The 25,995-nt window shown below is 47.1% G+C and overlaps 1 protein-coding gene across 1 annotated transcript in view; it reads left to right on the top strand.

The window, feature by feature from the left end:
* LOC144717755 (NSFL1 cofactor p47-like) overlaps positions 1-24,052 on the top strand; it is a 33,609-nt gene extending 9,557 nt beyond the window's left edge. Inside the window, exons 3-9 of the mRNA XM_078593378.1 lie at positions 18,084-18,170; positions 19,255-19,417; positions 20,179-20,271; positions 20,752-20,861; positions 21,590-21,727; positions 22,240-22,425; positions 22,943-24,052. Coding sequence (XP_078449504.1) covers positions 18,084-18,170; positions 19,255-19,417; positions 20,179-20,271; positions 20,752-20,861; positions 21,590-21,727; positions 22,240-22,425; positions 22,943-23,105 — 940 coding nt within the window. The 3' untranslated portion in view covers positions 23,106-24,052. The remainder of the gene's footprint in view (positions 1-18,083; positions 18,171-19,254; positions 19,418-20,178; positions 20,272-20,751; positions 20,862-21,589; positions 21,728-22,239; positions 22,426-22,942) is intronic.
* Positions 24,053-25,995: the final 1,943 nt, after the last annotated feature.

The following is a 25,995-nucleotide window of genomic DNA, read 5'->3' as shown; positions in this document are numbered from 1 at the left end:
GTCTGTGTGTTGTTGTCTGTGTGTGGTTGTCTGTGTTGTCTGTGTGTTGTTCTCTGTGTTATTGTCTGTTTTTGTTGTCTGTGTGTTGTCTGTGGTTTTCTGTGTGTTGTTGTCTTTGTGTTGTTGTCTGTGTGTGGTTGTCTGTGTGTGGTTGTCTGTGTGTGGTTGTCTGTGTGTGGTTGTCTGTGTGTGGTTGTCTGTGTGTGGTTGTCTGTGTGTGGTTGTCCGTGTGTTGTTGTCCGTGTGTTGTTGTCTGTGTTTTTGTCTGTGTGTTGTTGTCTGTGTGTTGTTGTCTGTGTGTTGTTGTCGTTGTTGTTGTCTGTTTGTTGTCTGTGTGTTGTTGTCTTTGTTGATGTTGTCTGTGTGTTGTTGTCTGTGTGTTGTTGTCTGTGTGTTGTCGTTGTTGTTGTCTGTGTGTTGTTGTCTGTGTGTTGTTGTCGTTGTTGTCTGTTTGTTGTCTGTGTGTTGTTGTCTTTGTTGTTGTCTGTGTGTTGTTGTCTGTGTTGTTGTTGTCTGTGTTGTGTGTGTGTTGTTTGTGTGGTTGTCTGTGTGTTGTTTTCTGCGTGTTGTTGTCTGTGTGTTGTTGTCTGGGTGTTGTTGTCTGCGTGTTGTTGTCTGCGTGTTGTTGTCTGTGGTTGTCTGTGTGTTGTTGTCTGTGTTGTTGTCTGTGTTTTTGTCTGTGTGGTTGTCTGTGTTGGTGTCTGTGTTGTTGTCTGTGTGTTGTTGTTGTCTGGGTGTGGTTGTCTGTGTGTTGTTGTCTGTGTGTGGTTGTCTGTGTGTGGTTGTCTGTGTTGTCTGTGTTGTTGTCGTTGTTGTCTGTGTGTGGTTGTCTGTGTGTTGTTGTCTGTGTGTTGTTGGCTGTGTGTTGTCTGTGTGTTGTTGTCCATGTGTTGTTGTCTGTGTCTTGTCTGTGCTGTTGTTGTCTGTGTGTTGTTGTCTGTGTGTTGTTGTCTGTGTGTGGCTGTCTGTGTGTGGTTGTCTGTGCGTGGTTGTGTGTGTTGTTGTCTGTGTGTTTTTGTCTGTGAGTGGTTGTCTGTGTTGTTGTCTGTGTTGTTGTCTGCGTGTTGTTGTCTGCGTGTTGTTGTCTGCGTGTGGTTGTCTGCGTGTTGTCTGCGTGTGGTTGTCTGTGTTGTTGTCTGTGTTGGTGTCTGTGTTGTTGTCTGTGTGTTGTTGTTGTCTGTGTGGTTGTCTGTGTGTTGTTGTCTGTGTGTTGTTGTCTGTGTGTGGTTGTCTGTGTTGTCTGTGTGTTGTTGTCTGTGTGTTGTTGTCTGTGTGTTGTTGTCTGTGTGTTGTTGTCTGCGTGTTGTTGTCTGTGTGTGGTTGTCTGTGTTGTTGTTGTCTGCGTGTTGTTGTCTGTGTGTGGTTGTCTGTGTTGTTGTCTGTGGGTTTTTGTCTGTGTGTGGTTGTCTGTGTTGGTGTCTGTGTTGTTGTCTGTGTGTTGTTGTTGTCTGCGTGTTGTTGTCTGTGTGGTTGTCTGTGTGTGGTTGTCTGTGTTGTCTGTGTGTTGTTGTCGTTGTTGTCTGTGTGTTGTTGTCTGTGTGTGGTTGTCTGTGTGTTGTTGTCTGTGTGTTGTTGTCTGTGTGTTGTTGTCGTTGTTGTTGTCTGTGTGTTGTTGTCTGTGTTGTTGTTGTCTGTGTGGTGTTGTCTGTGTGGTTGTCTGAGTGTTGTTTGTGTGGTTGTCTGTGTGTTGTTTTCTGCGTGTTGTTTTCTGCGTGTTGTTGTCTGCGTGTTGTTGTCTGCGTGTTGTTGTCTGCGTGTGGTTGTCTGCGTGTGGTTGTCTGCGTGTGGTTGTCTGCGTGTGGTTGTCTGTGTATTGTTGTCCGTGTGTGGTTGTCTGTGTTGTTGTCTGTGTTGTTGTCTGTGTGTTTTTGTCTGTGTGTGGTTGTCTGTGTTGGTGTCTGTGTGTGGTTGTCTGTGTGTTGTTGTCGTTGTTGTCTGTGTGTTGTTGTCTGTTTGTTGTTATCTGTGTGTGGTTGTCTGTGTGTTGTTGTCTGTGTGGGGTTGTCTGTGTGTGGTTGTCTGTGTGTTGTTGTCCGTGTGTTGTTGTCTGTGTCTTGTCTGTGTTGTTGTTGTTGTCTGTGTGTTGTTGTCTGTGTGTTGTTGTCTGTGTGTTGTTGTCTGTGTTGTCTGTGTTGTCTGTGTTGTTTTCTGCGTGTTGTCTGCGTGTTGTTGTCTGTGTGTGGTTGTCTGTGTGTGGTTGTCTGTGTTGTTGTCTGTGTGTTTTTGTCTGTGTGGTTGTCTGTGTTGGTGTCTGTGTGTTGTTGTTGTTGTGTGCGTGTTGTTGTCTGCGTGTTGTTGTCTGTGTGTTGTTGTTGTTGTCTGCGTGTTGTTGTCTGCGTGTTGTTGTCTGCGTGTTGTTGTCTGTGTGTGGTTGTCTGTGTTGTTGTCTGTGTTGTTGTCTGTGTGTTTTTGTCTGTGTGTGGTTGTCTGTGTTGGTGTCTGTGTGTTGTTGTCTGTGTGTGTTGTTGTCTGTGTGGTTGTCTGTGTGTTGTTGTCTGTGTGTGGTTGTCTGTGTGTTGTTGTCTGTGTGTTGTTGTCTGTGTGGTGTTGTCTGTGTGGTTGTCTGTGTGTTGTTGTCCGTGTGTTGTTGTCTGTCTTGTCTGTGTTGTTGTCTGTGTTGCCTGTGTGTTGTTGTCTGCGTGTTGTTGTCTGTGTGTGGTTGTCTGTGTGTGGTTGTCTGTGTGTTGTTGTCTGTGCGTGGTTGTCTGTGTTGTTGTCTGTGTGTTTTTGTCTGTGTGGTTGTTTGTGTGTTGTTCTCTGTGTTATTGTCTGTTTTTGTTGTCTGTGTGTTGTTGTCTGTGGTTTTCTGTCTGTGGTTTTCTGTGTGTTGTTGTCTGTGTGTTGTTGTCTTTGTGTTGTTGTATTTGTGTTGTTGTCTGTGTGTGGTTGTCTGTGTGTGGTTGTCTGTGTGTGGTTGTCCGTGTGTTGTTGTCTGTGTGTTGTTGTCGTTGTTGTTGTCTGTGTGTTGTTGTCTGTGTGTTGTTGTCGTTGTTGTTGTCTGTGTGTTGTTGTCTGTGTGTGGTTGTCTGTGTTGTCTGTGTGTTGTTTGTGTGGTTGTCTGTGTGTTGTTTTCTGCGTGTTGTTGTCTGCGTGTTGTTGTCTGCGTGTTATTGTCTGCGTGTTGTCTGCGTGTTGTTGTCTGCGTGTGGTTGTCTGTGTGTTATTGTCTGTGTTGTTGTCTGTGTTTTTGTCTGTGTGGTTGTCTGTTTTGGTGTCTGTGTTGTTGTTGTCTGTGTTGTTGTTGTCTGTGTGTTGTTGTCTGTGTGTTGTTGTCTGTGTGTGGTTGTCTGTGTTGTCTGTGTTGTTGTTGTCTGTGTTGTTGTTGTCTGTGTGTGGTTGTCTGTATGTGGTTGTCCGTGTGTTGTTGTCCGTGTATTGTTGTCTGTGTGTTGTTGTCTGTGTGTGGTTGTCTGTGTTGTCTGTGTGTGGTTGTTTGTGTTGTCTGTGTGTTGTTGTCGTTGTTGTTGTCTGTGTGTTGTTGTCTGTGTGTGGTTGTCTGTTTGTTGTTGTCGTTGTTGTTGTCTGTGTGTTGTCTGTGTGTTGTTGTCGTTGTTGTTGTCTGTGTATTGTTGTCTGTTTTGTTGTTGTCCGTGTTGTTGTTTGTCTGTGTGTTGTTGTCTGTGTGTGGTTGTCTGTGTTGTCTGTGTGTTGTTTGTGTGGTTGTCTGCGTGTTGTTGTCTGCGTGTTGTTGTCTGCGTGTTGTTGTCTGCGTGTTGTTGTCTGCGTGTTGTTGTCTGCGTGTTGTTGTCTGCGTGTTGTTGTCTGCGTGTTGTTGTCTGCGTGTGGTTGTCTGCGTGTGGTTGTCTGCGTGTGGTTGTCTGCGTGTTGTTCTCTGCGTGTGGTTGTCTGTGTTGTTGTCTGTGTTGTTGTCTGTGTGTTTTTGTCTGTGTGTGGTTGTCTGTGTTGGTGTCTGTGTGTTGTTGTCTGTGTGTGTTGTTGTCTGTGTGGTTGTCTGTGTGTTGTTGTCTGTGTGTGGTTGTCTGTGTTGTCTGTGTGTTGTTGTCTGTGTGTTGTTGTCTGTGTTTGGTTGTCTGTGTGTGGTTGTCTGTGTGTTGTTGTCTGTGTGTTGTTGTCTGTGTGTTGTTGTCGTTGTTGTTGTCTGTGTGTTGTTGTCTGTGTTGTTGTTGTCTGTGTGGTGTTGTCTGTGTGGTTGTCTGAGTGTTGTTTGTGTGGTTGTCTGTGTGTTGTTTTCTGCGTGTTGTTTTCTGCGTGTTGTTGTCTGCGTGTTGTTGTCTGCGTGTTGTTGTCTGCGTGTGGTTGTCTGCGTGTGGTTGTCTGCGTGTGGTTGTCTGTGTATTGTTGTCCGTGTGTGGTTGTCTGTGTTGTTGTCTGTGTGTTTTTGTCTGTGTGTGGTTGTCTGTGTTGGTGTCTGTGTGTGGTTGTCTGTGTGTTGTTGTCGTTGTTGTCTGTGTGTTGGTGTCTGTTTGTTGTTATCTGTGTGTGGTTGTCTGTGTGTTGTTGTCTGTGTGGGGTTGTCTGTGTGTGGTTGTCTGTGTGTTGTTGTCCGTGTGTTGTTGTCTGTGTCTTGTCTGTGTTGTTGTTGTTGTCTGTGTGTTGTTGTCTGTGTGTTGTTGTCTGTGTGTTGTTGTCTGTGTGTGGTTGTCTGTGTTGTGTGTTGTTGTCTGTGTGTGGTTGTCTGTGTTGTGTGTTGTTGTCTGTGTGTTGTTGTCTGTGTGTTGTTGTCTGTGTTGTCTGTGTTGTCTGTGTGTTGTTTTCTGCGTGTTGTCTGCGTGTTGTTGTCTGTGTGTGGTTGTCTGTGTGTGGTTGTCTGTGTTGTTGTCTGTGTGTTTTTGTCTGTGTGGTTGTCTGTGTTGGTGTCTGTGTGTTGTTGTTGTTGTGTGCGTGTTGTTGTCTGCGTGTTGTTGTCTGTGTGTTGTTGTTGTTGTCTGCGTGTTGTTGTCTGCGTGTTGTTGTCTGCGTGTTGTTGTCTGTGTGTGGTTGTCTGTGTTGTTGTCTGTGTTGTTGTCTGTGTGTTTTTGTCTGTGTGTGGTTGTCTGTGTTGGTGTCTGTGTGTTGTTGTCTGTGTGTGTTGTTGTCTGTGTGGTTGTCTGTGTGTTGTTGTCTGTGTGTGGTTGTCTGTGTGTTGTTGTCTGTGTGTTGTTGTCTGTCTGTGTGGTGTTGTCTGTGTGGTTGTCTGTGTGTTGTTGTCCGTGTGTTGTTGTCTGTCTTGTCTGTGTTGTTGCTGTTGTCTGTGTGTTGTTGTCTGTGTGTTGTTGTCGTTGTTGTTGTCTGCGTTGTCTGTTTGTTGTCTGTGTGGTGTTGTCTGTGTTGCCTGCGTGTTGTTGTCTGTGTGTGGTTGTCTGTGTGTGGTTGTCTGTGTGTTGTTGTCTGTGCGTGGTTGTCTGTGTTGTTGTCTGTGTGTTTTTGTCTGTGTGGTTGTTTGTGTGTTGTTCTCTGTGTTATTGTCTGTTTTTGTTGTCTGTGTGTTGTTGTCTGTGGTTTTCTGTCTGTGGTTTTCTGTGTGTTGTTGTCTGTGTGTTGTTGTCTTTGTGTTGTTGTATTTGTGTTGTTGTCTGTGTGTGGTTGTCTGTGTGTGGTTGTCTGTGTGTGGTTGTCCGTGTGTTGTTGTCTGTGTGTTGTTGTCTGTGTGTTGTTGTCGTTGTTGTTGTCTGTGTGTTGTTGTCTGTGTGTTGTTGTCGTTGTTGTTGTCTGTGTGTTGTTGTCTGTGTGTGGTTGTCTGTGTTGTCTGTGTGTTGTTTTCTGCGTGTTGTTGTCTGCGTGTTGTTGTCTGCGTGTTATTGTCTGCGTGTTGTCTGCGTGTTGTTGTCTGCGTGTGGTTGTCTGTGTTGTCTGTGTGTTGTTGTCTGTGTGTGGTTGTCTGTGTGTTGTTGTCTGTGTGTTGTTGTCTGTCTGTGTGGTGTTGTCTGTGTGGTTGTCTGTGTGTTGTTGTCCGTGTGTTGTTGTCTGTCTTGTCTGTGTTGTTGCTGTTGTCTGTGTGTTGTTGTCTGTGTGTTGTTGTCGTTGTTGTTGTCTGCGTTGTCTGTTTGTTGTCTGTGTGGTGTTGTCTGTGTTGCCTGCGTGTTGTTGTCTGTGTGTGGTTGTCTGTGTGTGGTTGTCTGTGTGTTGTTGTCTGTGCGTGGTTGTCTGTGTTGTTGTCTGTGTGTTTTTGTCTGTGTGGTTGTTTGTGTGTTGTTCTCTGTGTTATTGTCTGTTTTTGTTGTCTGTGTGTTGTTGTCTGTGGTTTTCTGTCTGTGGTTTTCTGTGTGTTGTTGTCTGTGTGTTGTTGTCTTTGTGTTGTTGTATTTGTGTTGTTGTCTGTGTGTGGTTGTCTGTGTGTGGTTGTCTGTGTGTGGTTGTCCGTGTGTTGTTGTCTGTGTGTTGTTGTCTGTGTGTTGTTGTCGTTGTTGTTGTCTGTGTGTTGTTGTCTGTGTGTTGTTGTCGTTGTTGTTGTCTGTGTGTTGTTGTCTGTGTGTGGTTGTCTGTGTTGTCTGTGTGTTGTTTTCTGCGTGTTGTTGTCTGCGTGTTGTTGTCTGCGTGTTATTGTCTGCGTGTTGTCTGCGTGTTGTTGTCTGCGTGTGGTTGTCTGTGTGTTATTGTCTGTGTTGTTGTCTGTGTTTTTGTCTGTGTGGTTGTCTGTTTTGGTGTCTGTGTTGTTGTTGTCTGTGTGTTGTTGTCTGTGTGTTGTTGTCTGTGTGTGGTTGTCTGTGTTGTCTGTGTTGTTGTTGTCTGTGTTGTTGTTGTCTGTGTGTGGTTGTCTGTATGTGGTTGTCCGTGTGTTGTTGTCCGTGTATTGTTGTCTGTGTGTTGTTGTCTGTGTGTGGTTGTCTGTGTTGTCTGTGTGTGGTTGTTTGTGTTGTCTGTGTGTTGTTGTCGTTGTTGTTGTCTGTGTGTTGTTGTCTGTGTGTGGTTGTCTGTTTGTTGTTGTCGTTGTTGTTGTCTGTGTGTTGTCTGTGTGTTGTTGTCGTTGTTGTTGTCTGTGTATTGTTGTCTGTTTTGTTGTTGTCCGTGTTGTTGTTTGTCTGTGTGTTGTTGTCTGTGTGGTGTTGTCTGTGTGTGGTTGTCTGTGTTGTCTGTGTGTTGTTTGTGTGGTTGTCTGCGTGTTGTTGTCTGCGTGTTGTTTGCGTGTTGTTGTCTGCGTGTTGTTGTCTGCGTGTTGTTGTCTGCGTGTTGTTGTCTGCGTGTTGTTGTCTGCGTGTGGTTGTCTGCGTGTGGTTGTCTGCGTGTTGTTCTCTGTGTGTGGTTGTCTGTGTTGTTGTCTGTTGTTGTCTGTGTGTTTTTGTCTGTGTGTGGTTGTCTGTGTTGGTGTCTGTGTGTTGTTGTCTGTGTGTGTTGTTGTCTGTGTGGTTGTCTGTGTGTTGTTGTCTGTGTGTGGTTGTCTGTGTTGTCTGTGTGTTGTTGTCGTTGTTGTCTGTGTGTTGTTGTCTGTGTGTTGTTGTCTGTGTGTGGTTGTCTGTGTGTTGTTGTCTGTGTGGTGTTGTCTGTGTGTGGTTGTCTGTGTTGTTTGTGTGTTGTTGTCCGTGTGTTGTCTGTCTTGTCTGTGTTGTTGTTGTTGTCTGTGTGTTGTTGTCTGTGTGTTGTTGTCTGTATGTTGTTGTCTGTGTGTGGTTGTCTGTGTGTGGTTGTCTGTGTTGTCTGTGTGTTGTTGTCTGTGTGGTGTTGTCTGTGTGTTGTTGTCTGTGTTGTCGGTGTTGCCTGTGTGTTGTTTTCTGCGTGTTGTTGTCTGTGTGTTGGTGTCTGTGTGTGGTTGTCTGTGTGTTGTTGTCTGTGTGTGGTTGTCTGTGTTGTTGTCTGTGTGTTTTTGTCTGTGTGGTTGTTTGTGTGTTGTTCTCTGTGTTATTGTCTGTGTGTTGTTGTCTGTGTGTTGTTGTCTGTGTGTTGTCGTTGTTGTTTTCTGTGTGTTGTTGTCTGTGTGTTGTTGTCGTTGTTGTCTGTTTGTTGTCTGTGTGTTGTTGTCTTTGTTGTTGTCTGTGTGTTGTTGTCTGTGTTGTGTGTGTGTTGTTTGTGTGGTTGTCTGTGTGTTGTTTTCTGCGTGTTGTTGTCTGCGTGTTGTTGTCTGGGTGTTGTTGTCTGCGTGTTGTTGTCTGCGTGTTGTTGTCTGTGGTTGTCTGTGTGTTGTTGTCTGTGTTGTTGTCTGTGTTTTTGTCTGTGTGGTTGTTGTCTGTGTGTGTTGTTGTCTGTGTGTGTTGTTGTCTGTGTGGTTGTCTGTGTGTTGTTGTCTGTGTGTGGTTGTCTGTGTGTTGTTGTCTGTGTGTGGTTGTCTGTGTGGTGTTGTCTGTGTGGTTGTCTGTGTGTTGTTGTCCGTGTGTTGTTGTCTGTCTTGTCTGTGTTGTTGCTGTTGTCTGTGTGTTGTTGTCTGTGTGTTGTTGTCGTTGTTGTTGTCTGCGTTGTCTGTTTGTTGTTGTCTGTGTTGTCTGTGTTGTCTGTGTTGCCTGCGTGTGGTTTTCTGTGTGTGGTTGTCTGTGTGTTGTTGTCTGTGCGTGGTTGTCTGTGTTGTTGTCTGTGTGTTTTTGTCTGTGTGGTTGTTTGTGTGTTGTTCTCTGTGTTATTGTCTGTTTTTGTTGTCTGTGTGTTGTTGTCTGTGGTTTTCTGTCTGTGGTTGTCTGTGTGTTGTTTTCTGTGTGTTGTTGTCTTTGTGTTGTTGTATTTGTGTTGTTGTCTGTGTGTGGTTGTCTGTGTGTGGTTGTCTGTGTGTGGTTGTCTGTGTGTGGTTGTCCGTGTGTTGTTGTCTGTGTGTTGTTGTCTGTGTGTTGTTGTCGTTGTTGTTGTCTGTGTGTTGTTGTCTGTGTGTTGTTGTCGTTGTTGTTGTCTGTGTGTTGTTGTCTGTGTGTGGTTGTCTGTGTTGTCTGTGTGTTGTTTTCTGCGTGTTGTTGTCTGCGTGTTGTTGTCTGCGTGTTATTGTCTGCGTGTTGTCTGCGTGTTGTTGTCTGCTTGTGGTTGTCTGTGTGTTATTGTCTGTGTTGTTGTCTGTGTTTTTGTCTGTGTGGTTGTCTGTTTTGGTGTCTGTGTTGTTGTTGTCTGTGTGTTGTTGTCTGTGTGTTGTTGTCTGTGTGTGGTTGTCTGTGTTGTCTGTGTTGTTGTTGTCTGTGTTGTTGTTGTCTGTGTGTGGTTGTCTGTATGTGGTTGTCCGTGTGTTGTTGTCCGTGTATTGTTGTCTGTGTGTTGTTGTCTGTGTGTGGTTGTCTGTGTTGTCTGTGTGTGGTTGTTTGTGTTGTCTGTGTGTTGTTGTCGTTGTTGTTGTCTGTGTGTTGTTGTCTGTGTGTGGTTGTCTGTTTGTTGTTGTCGTTGTTGTTGTCTGTGTGTTGTCTGTGTGTTGTTGTCGTTGTTGTTGTCTGTGTATTGTTGTCTGTTTTGTTGTTGTCCGTGTTGTTGTTTGTCTGTGTGTTGTTGTCTGTGTGGTGTTGTCTGTGTGTGGTTGTCTGTGTTGTCTGTGTGTTGTTTGTGTGGTTGTCTGCGTGTTGTTGTCTGCGTGTTGTTTGCGTGTTGTTGTCTGCATGTTGTTGTCTGCGTGTTGTTGTCTGCGTGTTGTTGTCTGCGTGTTGTTGTCTGCGTGTGGTTGTCTGCGTGTGGTTGTCTGCGTGTTGTTCTCTGTGTGTGGTTGTCTGTGTTGTTGTCTGTGTTGTTGTCTGTGTGTTTTTGTCTGTGTGTGGTTGTCTGTGTTGGTGTCTGTGTGTTGTTGTCTGTGTGTGTTGTTGTCTGTGTGGTTGTCTGTGTGTTGTTGTCTGTGTGTGGTTGTCTGTGTTGTCTGTGTGTTGTTGTCGTTGTTGTCTGTGTGTTGTTGTCTGTGTGTTGTTGTCTGTGTGTGGTTGTCTGTGTGTTGTTGTCTGTGTGGTGTTGTCTGTGTGTGGTTGTCTGTGTTGTTTGTGTGTTGTTGTCCGTGTGTTGTCTGTCTTGTCTGTGTTGTTGTTGTCTGTGTGTTGTTGTCTGTATGTTGTTGTCTGTGTGTGGTTGTCTGTGTGTGGTTGTCTGTGTTGTCTGTGTGTTGTTGTCTGTGTGGTGTTGTCTGTGTGTTGTTGTCTGTGTTGTCGGTGTTGCCTGTGTGTTGTTTTCTGCGTGTTGTTGTCTGTGTGTTGGTGTCTGTGTGTGGTTGTCTGTGTGTTGTTGTCTGTGTGTGGTTGTCTGTGTTGTTGTCTGTGTGTTTTTGTCTGTGTGGTTGTTTGTGTGTTGTTCTCTGTGTTATTGTCTGTGTGTTGTTGTCTGTGTGTTGTTGTCTGTGTGTTGTCGTTGTTGTTGTCTGTGTGTTGTTGTCTGTGTGTTGTTGTCGTTGTTGTCCGTTTGTTGTCTGTGTGTTGTTGTCTTTGTTGTTGTCTGTGTGTTGTTGTCTGTGTTGTGTGTGTGTTGTTTGTGTGGTTGTCTGTGTGTTGTTTTCTGCGTGTTGTTGTCTGCGTGTTGTTGTCTGCGTGTTGTTGTCTGCGTGTTGTTGTCTGTGGTTGTCTGTGTGTTGTTGTCTGTGTTGTTGTCTGTGTTTTTGTCTGTGTGGTTGTCTGTGTTGGTGTCTGTGTTGTTGTCTGTGTGTTGTTGTTGTCTGGGTTTTTTTGTCTGTGTGTTGTTGTCTGTGTGTGGTTGTCTGTGTGTGGTTGTCTGTGTTGTCTGTGTTGTTGTCGTTGTTGTCTGTGTGTTGTTGTCTGTGTGTGGTTGTCTGTGTGTTGTTGTCTGTGTGTTGTTGGCTGTGTGTTGTCTGTGTGTTGTTGTCCATGTGTTGTTGTCTGTGTCTTGTCTGTGCTGTTGTTGTCTGTGCTGTTGTTGTCTGTGTGTTGTTGTCTGTGTGTGGCTGTCTGTGTGTGGTTGTCTGTGCGTGGTTGTGTGTGTTGTTGTCTGTGTGTTTTTGTCTGTGAGTGGTTGTCTGTGTTGTTGTCTGTGTTGTTGTCTGCGTGTTGTTGTCTGCGTGTGGTTGTCTGCGTGTTGTCTGCGTGTGGTTGTCTGTGTTGTTGTCTGTGTTGGTGTCTGTGTTGTTGTCTGTGTGTTGTTGTTGTCTGTGTGGTTGTCTGTGTGTTGTTGTCTGTGTGTTGTTGTCTGTGTGTGGTTGTCTGTGTTGTCTGTGTGTTGTTGTCTGTGTGTTGTTGTCTGTGTGTTGTTGTCTGCGTGTTGTTGTCTGTGTGTGGTTGTCTGTGTTGTTGTCTGTGTGTTTTTGTCTGTGTGTGGTTGTCTGTGTTGGTGTCTGTGTTGTTGTCTGTGTGTTGTTGTTGTTGTCTGCGTGTTGTTGTCTGTGTGGTTGTCTGTGTGTGGTTGTCTGTGTTGTCTGTGTGTTGTTGTCGTTGTTGTCTGTGTGTTGTTGTCTGTGTGTGGTTGTCTGTGTGTTGTTGTCTGTGTGTTGTTGTCTGTGTGTTGTTGTCGTTGTTGTTGTCTGTGTGTTGTTGTCTGTGTTGTTGTTGTCTGTGTGGTGTTGTCTGTGTGGTTGTCTGAGTGTTGTTTGTGTGGTTGTCTGTGTGTTGTTTTCTGCGTGTTGTTTTCTGCGTGTTGTTGTCTGCGTGTTGTTGTCTGCGTGTTGTTGTCTGCGTGTGGTTGTCTGCGTGTGGTTGTCTGCGTGTGGTTGTCTGTGTATTGTTGTCCGTGTGTGGTTGTCTGTGTTGTTGTCTGTGTTGTTGTCTGTGTGTGGTTGTCTGTGTTGGTGTCTGTGTGTGGTTGTCTGTGTGTTGTTGTCGTTGTTGTCTGTGTGTTGTTGTCTGTTTGTTGTTATCTGTGTGTGGTTGTCTGTGTGTTGTTGTCTGTGTGGGGTTGTCTGTGTGTGGTTGTCTGTGTGTTGTTGTCCGTGTGTTGTTGTCTGTGTCTTGTCTGTGTTGTTGTTGTTGTCTGTGTGTTGTTGTCTGTGTGTTGTTGTCTGTGTGTTGTTGTCTGTGTGTGGTTGTCTGTGTTGTGTGTTGTTGTCTGTGTGTTGTTGTCTGTGTGTTGTTGTCTGTGTTGTCTGTCTTGTCTGTGTGTTGTTTTCTGCGTGTTGTCTGCGTGTTGTTGTCTGTGTGTGGTTGTCTGTGTGTGGTTGTCTGTGTTGTTGTCTGTGTGTTTTTGTCTGTGTGGTTGTCTGTGTTGGTGTCTGTGTGTTGTTGTTGTTGTGTGCGTGTTGTTGTCTGCGTGTTGTTGTCTGTGTGTTGTTGTTGTTGTCTGCGTGTTGTTGTCTGCGTGTTGTTGTCTGCGTGTTGTTGTCTGTGTGTGGTTGTCTGTGTTGTTGTCTGTGTTGTTGTCTGTGTGTTTTTGTCTGTGTGTGGTTGTCTGTGTTGTTGTCTGTGTGTGTTGTTGTCTGTGTGGTTGTCTGTGTGTTGTTGTCTGTGTGTGGTTGTCTGTGTGTTGTTGTCTGTGTGTTGTTGTCTGTGTGTTGTTGTCTGTGTGGTGTTGTCTGTGTGGTTGTCTGTGTGTTGTTGTCCGTGTGTTGTTGTCTGTCTTGTCTGTGTTGTTGTTGCTGTTGTCTGTGTGTTGTTGTCTGTGTGTTGTTGTCGTTGTTGTTGTCTGCGTTGTCTGTTTGTTGTTGTCTGTGTGGTGTTGTCTGTGTGTTGTTGTCTGTGTTGTCTGTGTTGTCTGTGTTGCCTGTGTGTTGTTGTCTGCGTGTTGTTGTCTGTGTGTGGTTGTCTGTGTGTGGTTGTCTGTGTGTTGTTGTCTGTGCGTGGTTGTCTGTGTTGTTGTCTGTGTGTTTTTGTCTGTGTGGTTGTTTGTGTGTTGTTCTCTGTGTTATTGTCTGTTTTTGTTGTCTGTGTGTTGTTGTCTGTGGTTTTCTGTCTGTGGTTTTCTGTGTGTTGTTGTCTGTGTGTTGTTGTCTTTGTGTTGTTGTATTTGTGTTGTTGTCTGTGTGTGGTTGTCTGTGTGTGGTTGTCCGTGTGTTGTTGTCTGTGTGTTGTTGTCTGTGTGTTGTTGTCGTTGTTGTTGTCTGTGTGTTGTTGTCTGTGTGTTGTTGTCGTTGTTGTTGTCTGTGTGTTGTTGTCTGTGTGTGGTTGTCTGTGTTGTCTGTGTGTTGTTTGTGTGGTTGTCTGTGTGTTGTTTTCTGCGTGTTGTTGTCTGCGTGTTGTTGTCTGCGTGTTGTTGTCTGCGTGTGGTTGTCTGTGTGTTATTGTCTGTGTTGTTGTCTGTGTTTTTGTCTGTGTGGTTGTCTGTTTTGGTGTCTGTGTTGTTGTTGTCTGTGTGTTGTTGTCTGTGTGTTGTTGTCTGTGTGTGGTTGTCTGTGTTGTCTGTGTTGTTGTTGTCTGTGTTGTTGTTGTCTGTGTGTGGTTGTCTGTATGTGGTTGTCCGTGTGTTGTTGTCCGTGTATTGTTGTCTGTGTGTTGTTGTCTGTGTGTGGTTGTCTGTGTTGTCTGTGTGTGGTTGTTTGTGTTGTCTGTGTGTTGTTGTCGTTGTTGTTGTCTGTGTGTTGTTGTCTGTGTGTGGTTGTCTGTTGTTGTCGTTGTTGTTGTCTGTGTGTTGTCTGTGTGTTGTTGTCGTTGTTGTTGTCTGTGTATTGTTGTCTGTTTTGTTGTTGTCCGTGTTGTTGTTTGTCTGTGTGTTGTTGTCTGTGTGGTGTTGTCTGTGTGTGGTTGTCTGTGTTGTCTGTGTGTTGTTTGTGTGGTTGTCTGCGTGTTGTTGTCTGCGTGTTGTTGTCTGCGTGTTGTTGTCTGCGTGTTGTTGTCTGCGTGTTGTTGTCTGCGTGTTGTTGTCTGCGTGTTGTTGTCTGCGTGTGGTTGTCTGCGTGTGGTTGTCTGCGTGTTGTTCTCTGTGTGTGGTTGTCTGTGTTGTTGTCTGTGTGTTTTTGTCTGTGTGGTTGTCTGTGTTGGTGTCTGTGTGTTGTTGTCTGTGTGTGTTGTTGTCTGTGTGGTTGTCTGTGTGTTGTTGTCTGTGTGTGGTTGTCTGTGTTGTCTGTGTGTTGTCGTTGTTGTCTGTGTGTTGTTGTCTGTGTGTTGTTGTCTGTGTGTGGTTGTCTGTGTGTTGTTGTCTGTGTGGTGTTGTCTGTGTGTGGTTGTCTGTGTTGTTTGTGTGTTGTTGTCCGTGTGTTGTCTGTCTTGTCTGTGTTGTTGTTGTTGTCTGTGTGTTGTTGTCTGTGTGTTGTTGTCTGTATGTTGTTGTCTGTGTGTGGTTGTCTGTGTGTGGTTGTCTGTGTTGTCTGTGTGTTGTTGTCTGTGTGGTGTTGTCTGTGTGTTGTAGTCTGTGTTGTCGGTGTTGCCTGTGTGTTGTTTTCTGCGTGTTGTTGTCTGTGTGTTGGTGTCTGTGTGTGGTTGTCTGTGTGTTGTTGTCTGTGTGTGGTTGTCTGTGTTGTTGTCTGTGTGTTTTTGTCTGTGTGGTTGTTTGTGTGTTGTTCTCTGTGTTATTGTCTGTTTTTGTTGTCTGTGTGTTGTTGTCTGTGGTTTTCTGTGTGTTGTTGTCTTTGTGTTGTTGTCCGTGTATTGTTGTCTGTGTGTTTTTGTCTGTGTGTTGTTGTCTGTGTGTTGTTGTCGTTGTTGTTGTCTGTTTGTTGTCTGTGTGTTGTTGTCTTTGTTGATGTTGTCTGTGTGTTGTTGTCTGTGTGTTGTTGTCTGTGTGTTGTCGTTGTTGTTGTCTGTGTGTTGTTGTCTGTGTGTTGTTGTCGTTGTTGTTGTCTGTTTGTTGTCTGTGTGTTGTTGTCTTTGTTGTTGTTGTCTGTGTGTTGTTGTTGTCTGTGTTGTCTGTGTGTTGTTTGTGTGGTTGTCTGTGTGTTGTTGTCTGTGTGTTGTTGTCGTTGTTGTCCGTTTGTTGTCTGTGTGTTGTTGTCTTTGTTGTTGTCTGTGTGTTGTTGTCTGTGTTGTGTGTGTGTTGTTTGTGTGGTTGTCTGTGTGTTGTTTTCTGCGTGTTGTTGTCTGCGTGTTGTTGTCTGCGTGTTGTTGTCTGCGTGTTGTTGTCTGTGGTTGTCTGTGTGTTGTTGTCTGTGTTGTTGTCTGTGTTTTTGTCTGTGTGGTTGTCTGTGTGTGGTTGTCTGTGTGGTTGTTTGTGGTCTGTGTTGTTGTCGTTGTTGTCTGTGTGTTGTTGTCTGTGTGTTGTTGTCTGTGTGTGGTTGTCTGTGTGTTGTTGTCTGTGTGTTGTTGTCTGTGTGTTGTCTGTGTGTTGTTGTCCGTGTGTTGTCTGTGTGTTGTTGTCCATGTGTTGTTGTCTGTGTGTGTTGTTGTCTGTGTGGTTGTCTGTGTTGTTGTCTGTGTGTGGTTGTCTGTGTTGTCTGTGTGTTGTTGTCGTTGTTGTCTGTGTGTTGTTGTCTGTGTGTTGTTGTCTGTGTGTGGTTGTCTGTGTGTGGTTGTCTGTGTGGTGTTGTCTGTGTGTGGTTGTCTGTGTTGTTTGTGTGTTGTTGTCCGTGTGCTGTTGTCTGTCTTGTCTGTGTTGTTGTTGTTGTCTGTGTGTTGTTGTCTGTGTGTTGTTGTCTGTATGTTGTTGTCTGTGTGTGGTTGTCTGTGTGTGGTTGTCTGTGTTGTCTGTGTGTTGTTGTCTGTGTGGTGTTGTCTGTGTGTTGTTGTCTGTGTTGTCGGTGTTGCCTGTGTGTTGTTTTCTGCGTGTTGTTGTCTGTGTGTTGGTGTCTGTGTGTGGTTGTCTGTGTGTTGTTGTCTGTGTGTGGTTGTCTGTGTTGTTGTCTGTGTGTTTTTGTCTGTGTGGTTGTTTGTGTGTTGTTCTCTGTTATTGTCTGTTTTTGTTGTCTGTGTGTTGTTGTCTGTGGTTTTCTGTGTGTTGTTGTCTTTGTGTTGTTGTCCGTGTATTGTTGTCTGTGTGTTTTTGTCTGTGTGTTGTTGTCTGTGTGTTGTTGTCGTTGTTGTTGTCTGTTTGTTGTCTGTGTGTTGTTGTCTTTGTTGATGTTGTCTGTGTGTTGTTGTCTGTGTGTTGTTGTCTGTGTGTTGTCGTTGTTGTTGTCTGTGTGTTGTTGTCTGTGTGTTGTTGTCGTTGTTGTTGTCTGTTGTCTGTGTGTTGTTGTCTTTGTTGTTGTTGTCTGTGTGTTGTTGTTGTCTGTGTTGTCTGTGTGTTGTTTGTGTGGTTGTCTGTGTGTTGTTTTCTGCGTGTTGTTGTCTGCGTGTTGTTGTTTGCGTGTTGTTGTCTGCGTGTTGTTGTTTGCGTGTTGTTGTCTGCGTGTTGTTGTCTGTGTTGGTGTCTGTGTTGTTGTCTGTGTGTTCTTGTTGTCTGTGTGTGGTTGTCTGTGTGTTGTTGTCTGTGTGTGGTTGTCTGTGTGTGGTTGTCTGTTGTCTGTGTTGTTGTCGTTGTTGTCTGTGTGTTGTTGTCTGTGTGTTGTTGTCTGTGTGTGGTTGTCTGTGTGTTGTTGTCTGTGTGTTGTTGTCTGTGTGTTGTTGTCTGTGTGTTGTCTGTGTGTTGTTGTCCGTGTGTTGTCTGTGTGTTGTTGTCCATGTGTTGTTGTCTGTGTCTTGTCTGTGCTGTTTTTGTCTGTGTGTTGTTGTCTGTGTGTTGTTGTCTGTGTCTGGTTGTCTGTGCGTGGTTGTGTGTGTTGTTGTCTGTGTGTTTTTGTCTGTGTGTGGTTGTCTGTGTTGTTGTCTGTGTTGTTGTCTGCGTGTTGTTGTCTGCGTGTTGTTGTCTGCGTGTGGTTGTCTGCGTGTTGTTGTCTGCGTGTGGTTGTTTGTGTTGTTGTCTGTGTTGTTGTCTGGGTGTGGTTGTCTGTGTTGGTGTCTGTGTTGTTGTCTGTGTGTTGTTGTTGTCTGTGTGGTTGTTGTCTGTGTGTTGTTGTCTGTGTGGGGTTGTCTGTGTGTGGTTGTCTGTGTTGTCTGTGTGTTGTTGTCTGTGTGTTGTTGTCTGTGTGTTGTTGTCTGCGTGTTGTTGTCTGTGTGTGGTTGTCTGTGTGTTGTTGTCGTTTTTGTTGTCTGTGTGTTGTTGTCTGTTGTTGTCTGTGTGTTGTTGTCTGTGTGGTGTTGTCTGTGTTGTTGTCTGAGTGTTGTTTGTGTGGTTGTCTGTGTGTTGTTTTCTGCGTGTTGTTGTCTGCGTGTTGTTGTCTGCGTGTTGTTGTCTGCGTGTGTTTGTCTGCGTGTGGTTGTCTGCATGTGGTTGTCTGTGTGTTGTTGTGTGTGTATTGTTGTCCGTGTGTGGTTGTCTGTGTTGTTGTCTGTGTGTTTTTGTCTGTGTGTGGTTGTCTGTTGGTGTCTGTGTGTGGTTGTCTGTGTGTTGTTGTCGTTGTTGTCTGTGTGTTGTTTGTTTGTTGTTATCTGTGTGTGGTTGTCTGTGTGTGGTTGTCTGTATGTTGTTGTCTGTGTGGTGTTGTCTGTGTGTGGTTGTCTGTGTGTTGTTGTCGTTGTTGTCTGTGTGTTGTTGTCTGTTTGTTGTTATCTGTGTGTTGTTGTCTGTTTGTTGTTATCTGTGTGTGGTTGTCTGTGTGTGGTTGTCTGTGTGTTGTTGTCTGTGTGGTGTTGTCTGTGTGTGGTTGGCTGTGTGTTGTCTGTGTGTTGTTGGCCGTGTGTTGTTGTCTGTGTCTTGTCTGTATTGTTGTTGTTGTCTGTGTGTGGTTGTCTGTGTTGTCTGTGTGTTGTTGTCTGTGTGTTGTTGTCTGTGTGTTGTTGTCTGTGTTGTCTGTGTGTTGTTTTCTGCGTGTTGTCTGCGTGTTGTTGTCTGTGTGTGGTTGTCTGTGTGTGGTTGTCTGTGTTTTTGTCTGTGTGTTTTTGTCTGTGTGGTTGTCTGTGTTGGTGTCTGTGTTGTTGTCTGTGTGTTGTTGTTGTTGTCTGCGTGTTGTTGTCTGTGTGTTGTTGTTGTCTGCGTGTTGTTGTCGTTGTTGTCTGTGTGTTGTTGTCTGCGTGTTGTTGTCTGCGTGTTGTTGTCTGCGTGTTGTTGTCTGTGTTGTTGTCTGTGTTGTTGTCTGTGTTGTTGTCTGTGTGTGGTTGTCTGTGTGTGGTTGTCTGTGTGTTGTTGTCTGTGTGTGGTTGTCTGTGTGTTATTGTCCATGTGTTGTTGTCTGTGTCTTGTCTGTGTGTTGTTGTCTGTGTGTTGTTGTCTGTGTTGTCTGTGTGTTGTTGTCTGTTTGTTGTTGTCTGTGTGTTGTTGTCTGTGTGTTGTTGTCTGTGTGTTGTTGTCTGTGTTGTCTGTGTGTTGTTGTCTGTGTTGTCTATGTGTTGTTGTCGTTGTTGTTGTTGTCTGTGTGTTGTCTGTGTGTTGTTGTCTGTGTTGTTGTTGTCTGTGTGTGGTTGTCTGTGTGTTTGTCTGTGTTGTTGTCTGTGTGTGGTTGACGGAGTGTGTTGTTGTTTGTGTGTGATTGACCGTGTATGTTGTAGTGGGGGAGGCCGCGGATCACGAATCGCCGGGCTACGCGATTTGCAGCAGCAGCAGGATGACGATAGTGACGAGGAGGAGGGACAGAGGTGACTCCACATCCACCAATAAGTGTCCACTCTACTTTACTTCATCAACATATTTAACTTGGATAATCCCTTGGGAGCACCTCACTTGTGTAGTGAGTCCAACTGAGTCACAGACGTTGTCTTGGGAGCAACACTATTTATTACATCAACTCAACACAACATAACGTAACCTACACTCGGGTGTTGAACGCCCATCTAAACACGCTACGGCAGAACTAGACACGGTCCCGCTATCCCAGTCCGGACCATGAGCTGGGTCCCGTACCGCGTGGCTAGAGGCTTTTCAACCCGACGTGGATCTTCTTCACCAACAACCCGAAGAACCCCGAGCCCCTCACGGGGCCCCCGTTATGTCGGCCTGGGCTGGGGCTGGCTCCGCCCCTCGCCCCGCCCACCTTCTAGATCTCTAGAGCTCTTTCCCGAAGGCTCCCGAGAGCTCCTTTATACCACGTGACTGCCCAGGGCCCCCCCGTCCACCGGTGGTCCCCCTCCAATATCAGCCGGTCACGTGTCGGCAGGTCAACCATCGTATCATACCCCAACGTAACCCTGGCTGGCTGACACTCTCTCTCGCTCCCTCACCGGGAGCCCGCACCGCACACTGTACGTGGTGCTATTGCGCTAACCAGCGCTCACCCAAGCCCCGCTAGGGCTGTTACGACGCCCAGTAACCGGGCTGCACATAATGACAACACATTATCTGCCGTGGCCTCGCAAGCCCGGCACCACACAGTGACATTCACAGTCACTACACTTGGGTGTCAAGTGACACCACGCTAATGACACATCTGCAAACGTTTCAAATTGAACAAAAAGTCTTAGGGATTTTCTGCTCTAATGGGCATTGAAGGGGTGATCATCTCCCGTTTACAGTCCTGAACCGGTGGTAGAAATTCCACATTCCTATGGTGGGGGCAAGTGATCCAACAGATAACCACTGTTGACTTGCCCACAAAGTGATCACGGAATCTTTAACGTCTACCGTGAAGGAGACAGCGCCTGGCGTTTTGCGATTAATGCACCCGTAGAATTTACCGGGGCAGCCCAACCGGAACTCAGGAGCCGCCGCTTTTGTTGGTGCCAGGTTTTATGCCGGCGGGTCGGAGCACAGTGGGCAGCAGATCGTTGGGCCGCCTCGCAAGCGGAACCCCAACGAGATCGTGGAGAACCTCTTCAAGGAGGCGAAGGAGCATGGCGCGGTGCCCGTGGACAGCGCCGCGCGGGGCGGCGAGCCCAGCGGCTCCCGGGTGAGGGGGGCCGCCGCTGCCGTGCACCACTCTCACATGCGGGGCGCGGGCGACCAGAGGGTTGGCCAAGAGTTGGAACGCCACTGATCGTTAATTCCATGGGTCTGTTGTTTCTTCTCTAGCTCATCCCACGACCCCTTAATCTCCTTCCCCTTTTAATCACTACCGTTCCTGTTCCTTTTTCATAATCTTCTCCCCATGGCTCAGTCCCCCATCCATGCAATCCGTTATTTATAAAGGACTCTCGTATTCACCACGTACATTGTGGATTTTAAATACTGATTTTTTTGTTTAACGAATTAGTAAAAGATGGCTCTTGTTTTTTTTGGTTTCGAATATTTGGCTGCTATAAACTTTCACACGATAAGCTAGCACTTTGTTGAGCTATCATTTGTGGCCAAGTCGCTTCTGAAAAAATCTATATAGCTCAGTGGGTCTTACCTGGTAAAAAAATAGAAATATGTCCAATTAATACTGCTAATGTAAGTCCAGCAGCATTTTCAATGATAGATTTTTTTGGGGTGTAGATCGCGTAAATATAAATGTGTTGTTAAACCTGCCACCACCCGACACAGCCAATTAGTATGGTTTGTAATGTAAACAAAACATGCAAATGAGTTACTAGTTCAGCACACCGCTTGTGTGTTGTAGAGTAAACATTTGCCAGTATGTGGCCAGCTAATGCTGGCACGTGCTCGGTGCCGATGTGCTTTGGCTACTGTTGCTGTGCCACTGATCGCTTTGTTTGCCGTCAGCTACAGGCTTTCTCTGGGGGCGGCTATCGTCTTGGGGCGTCTGGCTCGGAGGAGTCGGCCTATGTGGCCGGGCAGAACCGTGCTGAGGCCGCGCAAGACGTGAGTGGGCGGCGCTTCCCCCCCCTCCCCGCACTCCGCTGCGTTTCCACACCGCGGGCGTGCAGCGAGGCGTGCGATCGTTTTGAAAACATCGAGCGTCACGTTTGAACCAGTTTTTTCGCCGTTGGAATTGACTTCGGAAGTGATTGGCAATCTTGATTTAAAGCTTCCGTGACTGCAGGAATCCATACTCTTTGGTTCTTTCGATCAGGTGAGCCTTCTTGTCTCAGAGTCTGTTAAAAGCTCTAACAGATATGTGGAAACCCCCCCCCCCCCCGTAGAGGCGGTTCAATCTTGATTTGAAGCTTTCGTGACAGCAGACCATGCTTTCCCACCTGATGACGGACGCTTGTGTTGCACCCGAAACGTCGTGATTTATTTTATTACATACCCACGTGACTTTACCGAAAGAACCAAAGAGTAAGTGACGGGCACTCGTGGACATCTTGGCGAGCGCGAACTGCCATTTGCTCCCCACAGGTGAACGTGGTGCTCAAACTGTGGAAGAACGGATTTAGCATCGACAACGGAGACCTCCGTGACTACGGAGACCCCGCGAGCGCACAGTTCCTGAGCGCGATAAAGAGGGGGTACATCTCTGCGCACACATGCACGTTCAGATCGGCGTTGAGCAATACACTGCGTCTGTCCACTCACACTGTACGATATACACAGTGCTGGAGCCAGTTAACACTTTGTGTAGTATTAGGTGAGAACAAATTGTGAGATTGTTTATAGCCTTCAAAGCGAGTAGTACATAAAACTTAGACAAAAAAGCTTATACCATTGTCATGAAGCAACCTACCAGATGCCATCTTGGTAACATGTACTGTCAATACCATCACATCAATTATCACCACCATAACCGTGTTGTCTCTGACCCATAGGCAAATGCTCACATTGCAACTGTGGGGGTAACTGCGTGCATGGCTACATCACCAGTCGTAGCTAAAGTCACCTCATTCCACTCGGTCTCCGCAGACCCCAAAAGTCAAACAATGAATTAGGAGTGGGAATACATCAAGAGGGTAAATGTTACCGAGTACAGATGTGTGATGCTCACAGATTGCGACTCTGCAAACCGCTTGCTGTGGTCCAGGTGGATTGTCAAGCAGCAGCAACAGCAGCTTTCCGGTTAATTAATTTTTAGTTAACGTACGAACTTTAATCAAGGCTGTGGAAGCCTCAGGTGAACACCGTGTTTTCCTGCACACAGCCAACCACCCCGTGATGTTCAATGCCCTCTTTATTTATGAGACATGTCTGGGCTCTTTGGTTAAACAAAGTCTCACACTCGTTCTCCACTGTCGGGGCACAGGGAGATCCCGCTGGAGCTGCGACGCATGGCCCGCGGAGGGCAAGTCAACTTGGACATGGAGGACCACAGGGATCTTGACTACGTGAAGCCCAAATCCAAGTTCAAAGCCTTTGGTGGAGAGGGCCAGAAGTTGGGGAGGTGAGCAACGCGGCGGCACGCGTGAGTCGGAGAGAGCAGCCGTGGGGTTGGCAGGGAGGCGCCCGCGTGGAAGTGTGCCGGGTCGGGGCGTCACGGAGATGGCTACGTGGGAACACAGGAGCCAGTGGGAGATGCAGCGGGCAAAGCTGGGCTCTTTTCCCTTAAATAAATGTAAACATTTTTTTGTTATTAGGGCCCCATAGTGCAAAGGCTTTTTTTCTTTGAGGAAGACAAAGACAAACAGAGATGAGACTGTGGGTGTGTGTGTGTTGCTTGCGTACGTGTGTGGAGTGGTGGGGTACGCTGCAAATCCGATGCCCACATTCGATTTCCAGGCAAATGTCAGCAGTGTGTACACATCAGCACTGGGGAGACAAAGGCAGCCAGGCATCATGCTGGCCAAACCAACTGCTTGTGCGTTGTGCCTGCCTTCATGTGCTACTCGCTAGCAGCACTTGCCCCAGCGGTCTGTTCAAGGCTACACAGGGGATCTTTGTCTCTGTGTGTTGCAGCCCTACCCCGCACGTGGTGACCGCGCCAGCGGGGGCGCAGCCCGTGGCTGCGACGGCAGCGGCGGCGGCCGACACGGAGAGCGACGCGCCGCTTGTGCAGGTGGATGAGACGGCACCCACCACCAGCCTACAGATTCGCCTGGCCGATGGGGGGCGGCTCCTGCAGAAGTTTAACCACACGCACAGGTGACCCCCCACCACGGACCGTGCTCGCACGTGTCCAGTGGTTCCCGTCTCCCGGTCTGTAACCCCTCCCCCCACTCACCCACCCCCTGCACCTTAACCCACGGAGTAGGCGTTCTCAGCGGAGCCATGCAGGTATGTCGTGACCGCCAGCGCATGCTGCTGTGGGTTGAGGTTGCCCACGAGGGTCTCCTCTTGGTGGCTTCAAGTTGAGTTTGTGTGACGAGGTGAGGACTGCGGGGCGTTGAAACGCGCATGCTTGCGTTTGCCTAGCCATTAGTGATGAATGTGCCGATTAGATTTGATCGTTTTTTCCTTTTTTGTTTCGTATCGAATTGCACCCTTTTGTTTTCGTTTTAAAAGCAGCGGCAATTGCTGGCCACGACAACAACAAAAAACGCATTTTGACGTGAAAACGACGGGACGCTGGGACGACGCGGCGACGTTGAACGGTGCGAGGGAAAGGTTCGTTTTTATTTGGTCCGTCATTCTGATGCCACTCTGCGCCGGCGCGCCACAGGCTACGTGATGTGCGGCAGCTCATCGTGCAGTCGCGCCCAGCCATGGCGGCGTCGCCCTTCGTGCTCATGACGACGTTCCCGAGTCGGGAGCTGACGGACGAGGAGCAGACGCTGGGGGAGGCGAACCTCCTCAACGCCGTCATCGTGCAGCGCATCAAGTGACTTCCGCACCGGCCGCCTTGGGGGAGCACCGCGTCGCTACGGGCGTGCCACGCCGTGCCAGGTGCCGTGTCCCGCGGACCGCAGTGGGCGCCCCCCATCAGCGTCGCACCGCCTCTCGGTGGCACGGCGCGGCGCTACCATCGCTCGTCACCCAGCGGCGTTCCGCGGCTTGGGTTCGCTTCACACAACAAAAAACCCTGTGCGGCCTCTTCGGGCGCATGCGCACACACACAGCACACAGGTTGACACAGACCACACATGTTGTTACACACAGTTGGACACGCAGTTTAACACACACAGCACATAGCTGGACACACACAGACCTCACAGGTTGTTACACAGACCACAGATTGTTAGACGTACACATCACAGAGGTAGACGCACGGAGCACACAGAGGTTGACACACACACACACCACACACACCACACAAGGTGCGCCCTAATTATAAGCAGTGAAATGTGCCACGTTTGAGGATTGTTGGCTAGGAAAGGCCGATATGCTTCCAGATGCTCGCAGTTTCCATGTAGGCAGTGCAGGTGCATTGTGTAGCAATTGCCCACACTTCACACACCAGCACCCTCTCATTACTTACCTGCATCTGGTTGCTTCTTTGGGTTAATGCTGAGTTAATAGTCGTAGATTCACAAAGGGAAGCATTTTTCTCTACCCAGTTTGAAAAAAGCCTGGTTACGCAATTTTGCGAAATCAGAAGGAGAAAAAACACTGGTACCGTTCAAATTATTTCTCTTCCCGTGCTAGATTTAACAATGAATTGTGGAGCATGTGTTTCGGCAGTGCCCACTGAAGGTTGATGTGATCTATTGTATGGTTCATGTTTCACACGTGACCTCGTTCCCCATTGCTCTGCCCGACACTAACATTACGAAATAAGTAACGAGGCATGACCATTCATCGCGTCAATCTCGGAAATAAATTGGCGAAACAATTTTGTCGTCGTGGTCTTAATTCGTTTTTGCATTCGTGAGGAAGGTGCCTGCGTCATCGTACGACAGCAGCAGTGCGGTGTCGTCGATCCGTCCGTCCTGCCCTCGCCTCGTTTGCCTCATGCGAGTTCTTTGATCGGATGTGGGGCAAAGCGTTGTCTGCTTGCGGCGATGCCCGCCCGAAACTTCTATTTGGTCAGATTCCCAACACTGGCAAAACACTGCAGGAGCCCGACCCCTGCCAATGCCGTATCCCCTCAGTGTGGATTTGCCGTCACACAGAATAGCGCAGTGTTGCAGGTGCAGCAGCTCCTCTTTGGCCCCTATGTATTGGTCCTTGTTTCACTGTTGCCTGTTGGGATGGCCACAATTTCCCCTCTTACTGATCGAGAGTGGTGGTGGCTCGGAGACCCGATCATGGAGCTGACACCGCTGAGACATAGGTTACGGTCCAGATAGCCGTCTGTGATGAAACCGATTACTCCACCAAAGAAAAATTATCACTGAGCCACCCACCACCTCTCAATGTTTTTTTATTTATTGTTGATGACTGCTATTTTTATTGTCCAAGAAAGCGATCTGCACTGGTGACAGGTCAAACTTTTCTATCCATCGAGTGACATCCGTGACTTAATTTCGGCCTGCTTTTCTCATACGACCAAATATTGCAAGGTGCTCGGTGAATTCGGTTTGCAAGTGGGTTGGTGAATAAAGCTGAGCGTTCGGCCAACTCGGGTGAGAGGCTGCGGCGATAGCGAGCTCGCAACTGCGATCGTTCGTACACTTATAACCTTTTCCTGTTCTGAGAGGACTGCAAGTTGCAGGGTGGTTCCCGGTCATCGCTGAATCTCGGAACGCACGAGCGGTTCGGCGTTAATTTTATTTAGAGAGGTGTAGCGCCATTTTTAAAGGCATTGTACTCACCGCAGAGAACTGTAGCGACGCAACCGCACTCTTCGATAGCCGGTGCCAAACTGTGCCACATGCCCCCCCGCATGGCCTTGTACGTACCGATAAAGATATCTTATATATTTTTTTCTGACATACACGTACGTCATCAGAATGGCAAATTATTCATTCGTGGCTCTCGCTTGTCCTGGTTTTTGATGTAGCTGCTCACCTTGAAAATGTATGAAGTCTGCTCTGGGCTTTTATTATAATAAAATTAACAAATAGACTATTACTACACCACTCTGAACAAAGCATTTACACGAGGGTCACAACGTTTCACGCAAACCAACCTGGATACGTTCATCTTGTGATAAAGTTGAAGACGATACCGATACCAGAACACCGGTGTCGATTCCCACACTGGGGGTAACACGAATTTTGAGCCTCTGGGCCTCTGTGCTCCGCAGCTGTGATAAAAAATTATCTCGCTGTCGAGTTAGATTTGGGATCTGTGAAGTTCTGACAAATGTGGTAATAAGGTTTCCAAATTGGCAGAACATTTCTTTGAGGTTTTTTTTCCAAAGTTTGCACCGATTTTCAAAAACGACTATTGTGACGACACGAAGCAGAGGCCCTTCAGTGTAAGGACTCTGTGGATGTGACCGACTTGAAGGTTGGGGGTGAGCCCCCTCTCTGTTGGTTCGCGTGTTCTCACGGTGAAGCATTTTAAAATCGGCAGGGAGCATGTGAGGCAGAGTGGTGGTGCAACGGTTACTGCCACGACCTTCAGCCAGGGCCTGCAATATCCAAACCAATTCCAGATGCTCCCTTCACTTCACCTGCACTGGCCTCATCTCGCAGTGGATTGACAAAGCTGTCACTTATAATAATTATGATGGGGCACATATATAAACCACATCAAACGTATAACGGTGCACCAATACTGGAGTGGCAATGCCAGCAGCCTTGGATCACTCGCCATGGCGAATCATTGGATCATCACCAGAGCAGACGTAAATAATCATTCAACATTACAGGGACTCCTCTACTTACG

Source organism: Lampetra planeri, chromosome 4 (assembly GCF_965212315.1).
Source record: "Lampetra planeri chromosome 4, kcLamPlan1.2.h2, whole genome shotgun sequence".
Lineage (NCBI taxonomy): Eukaryota > Metazoa > Chordata > Hyperoartia > Petromyzontiformes > Petromyzontidae > Lampetra > Lampetra planeri.
This window is presented reverse-complemented; position numbering and strand designations above follow the sequence as displayed.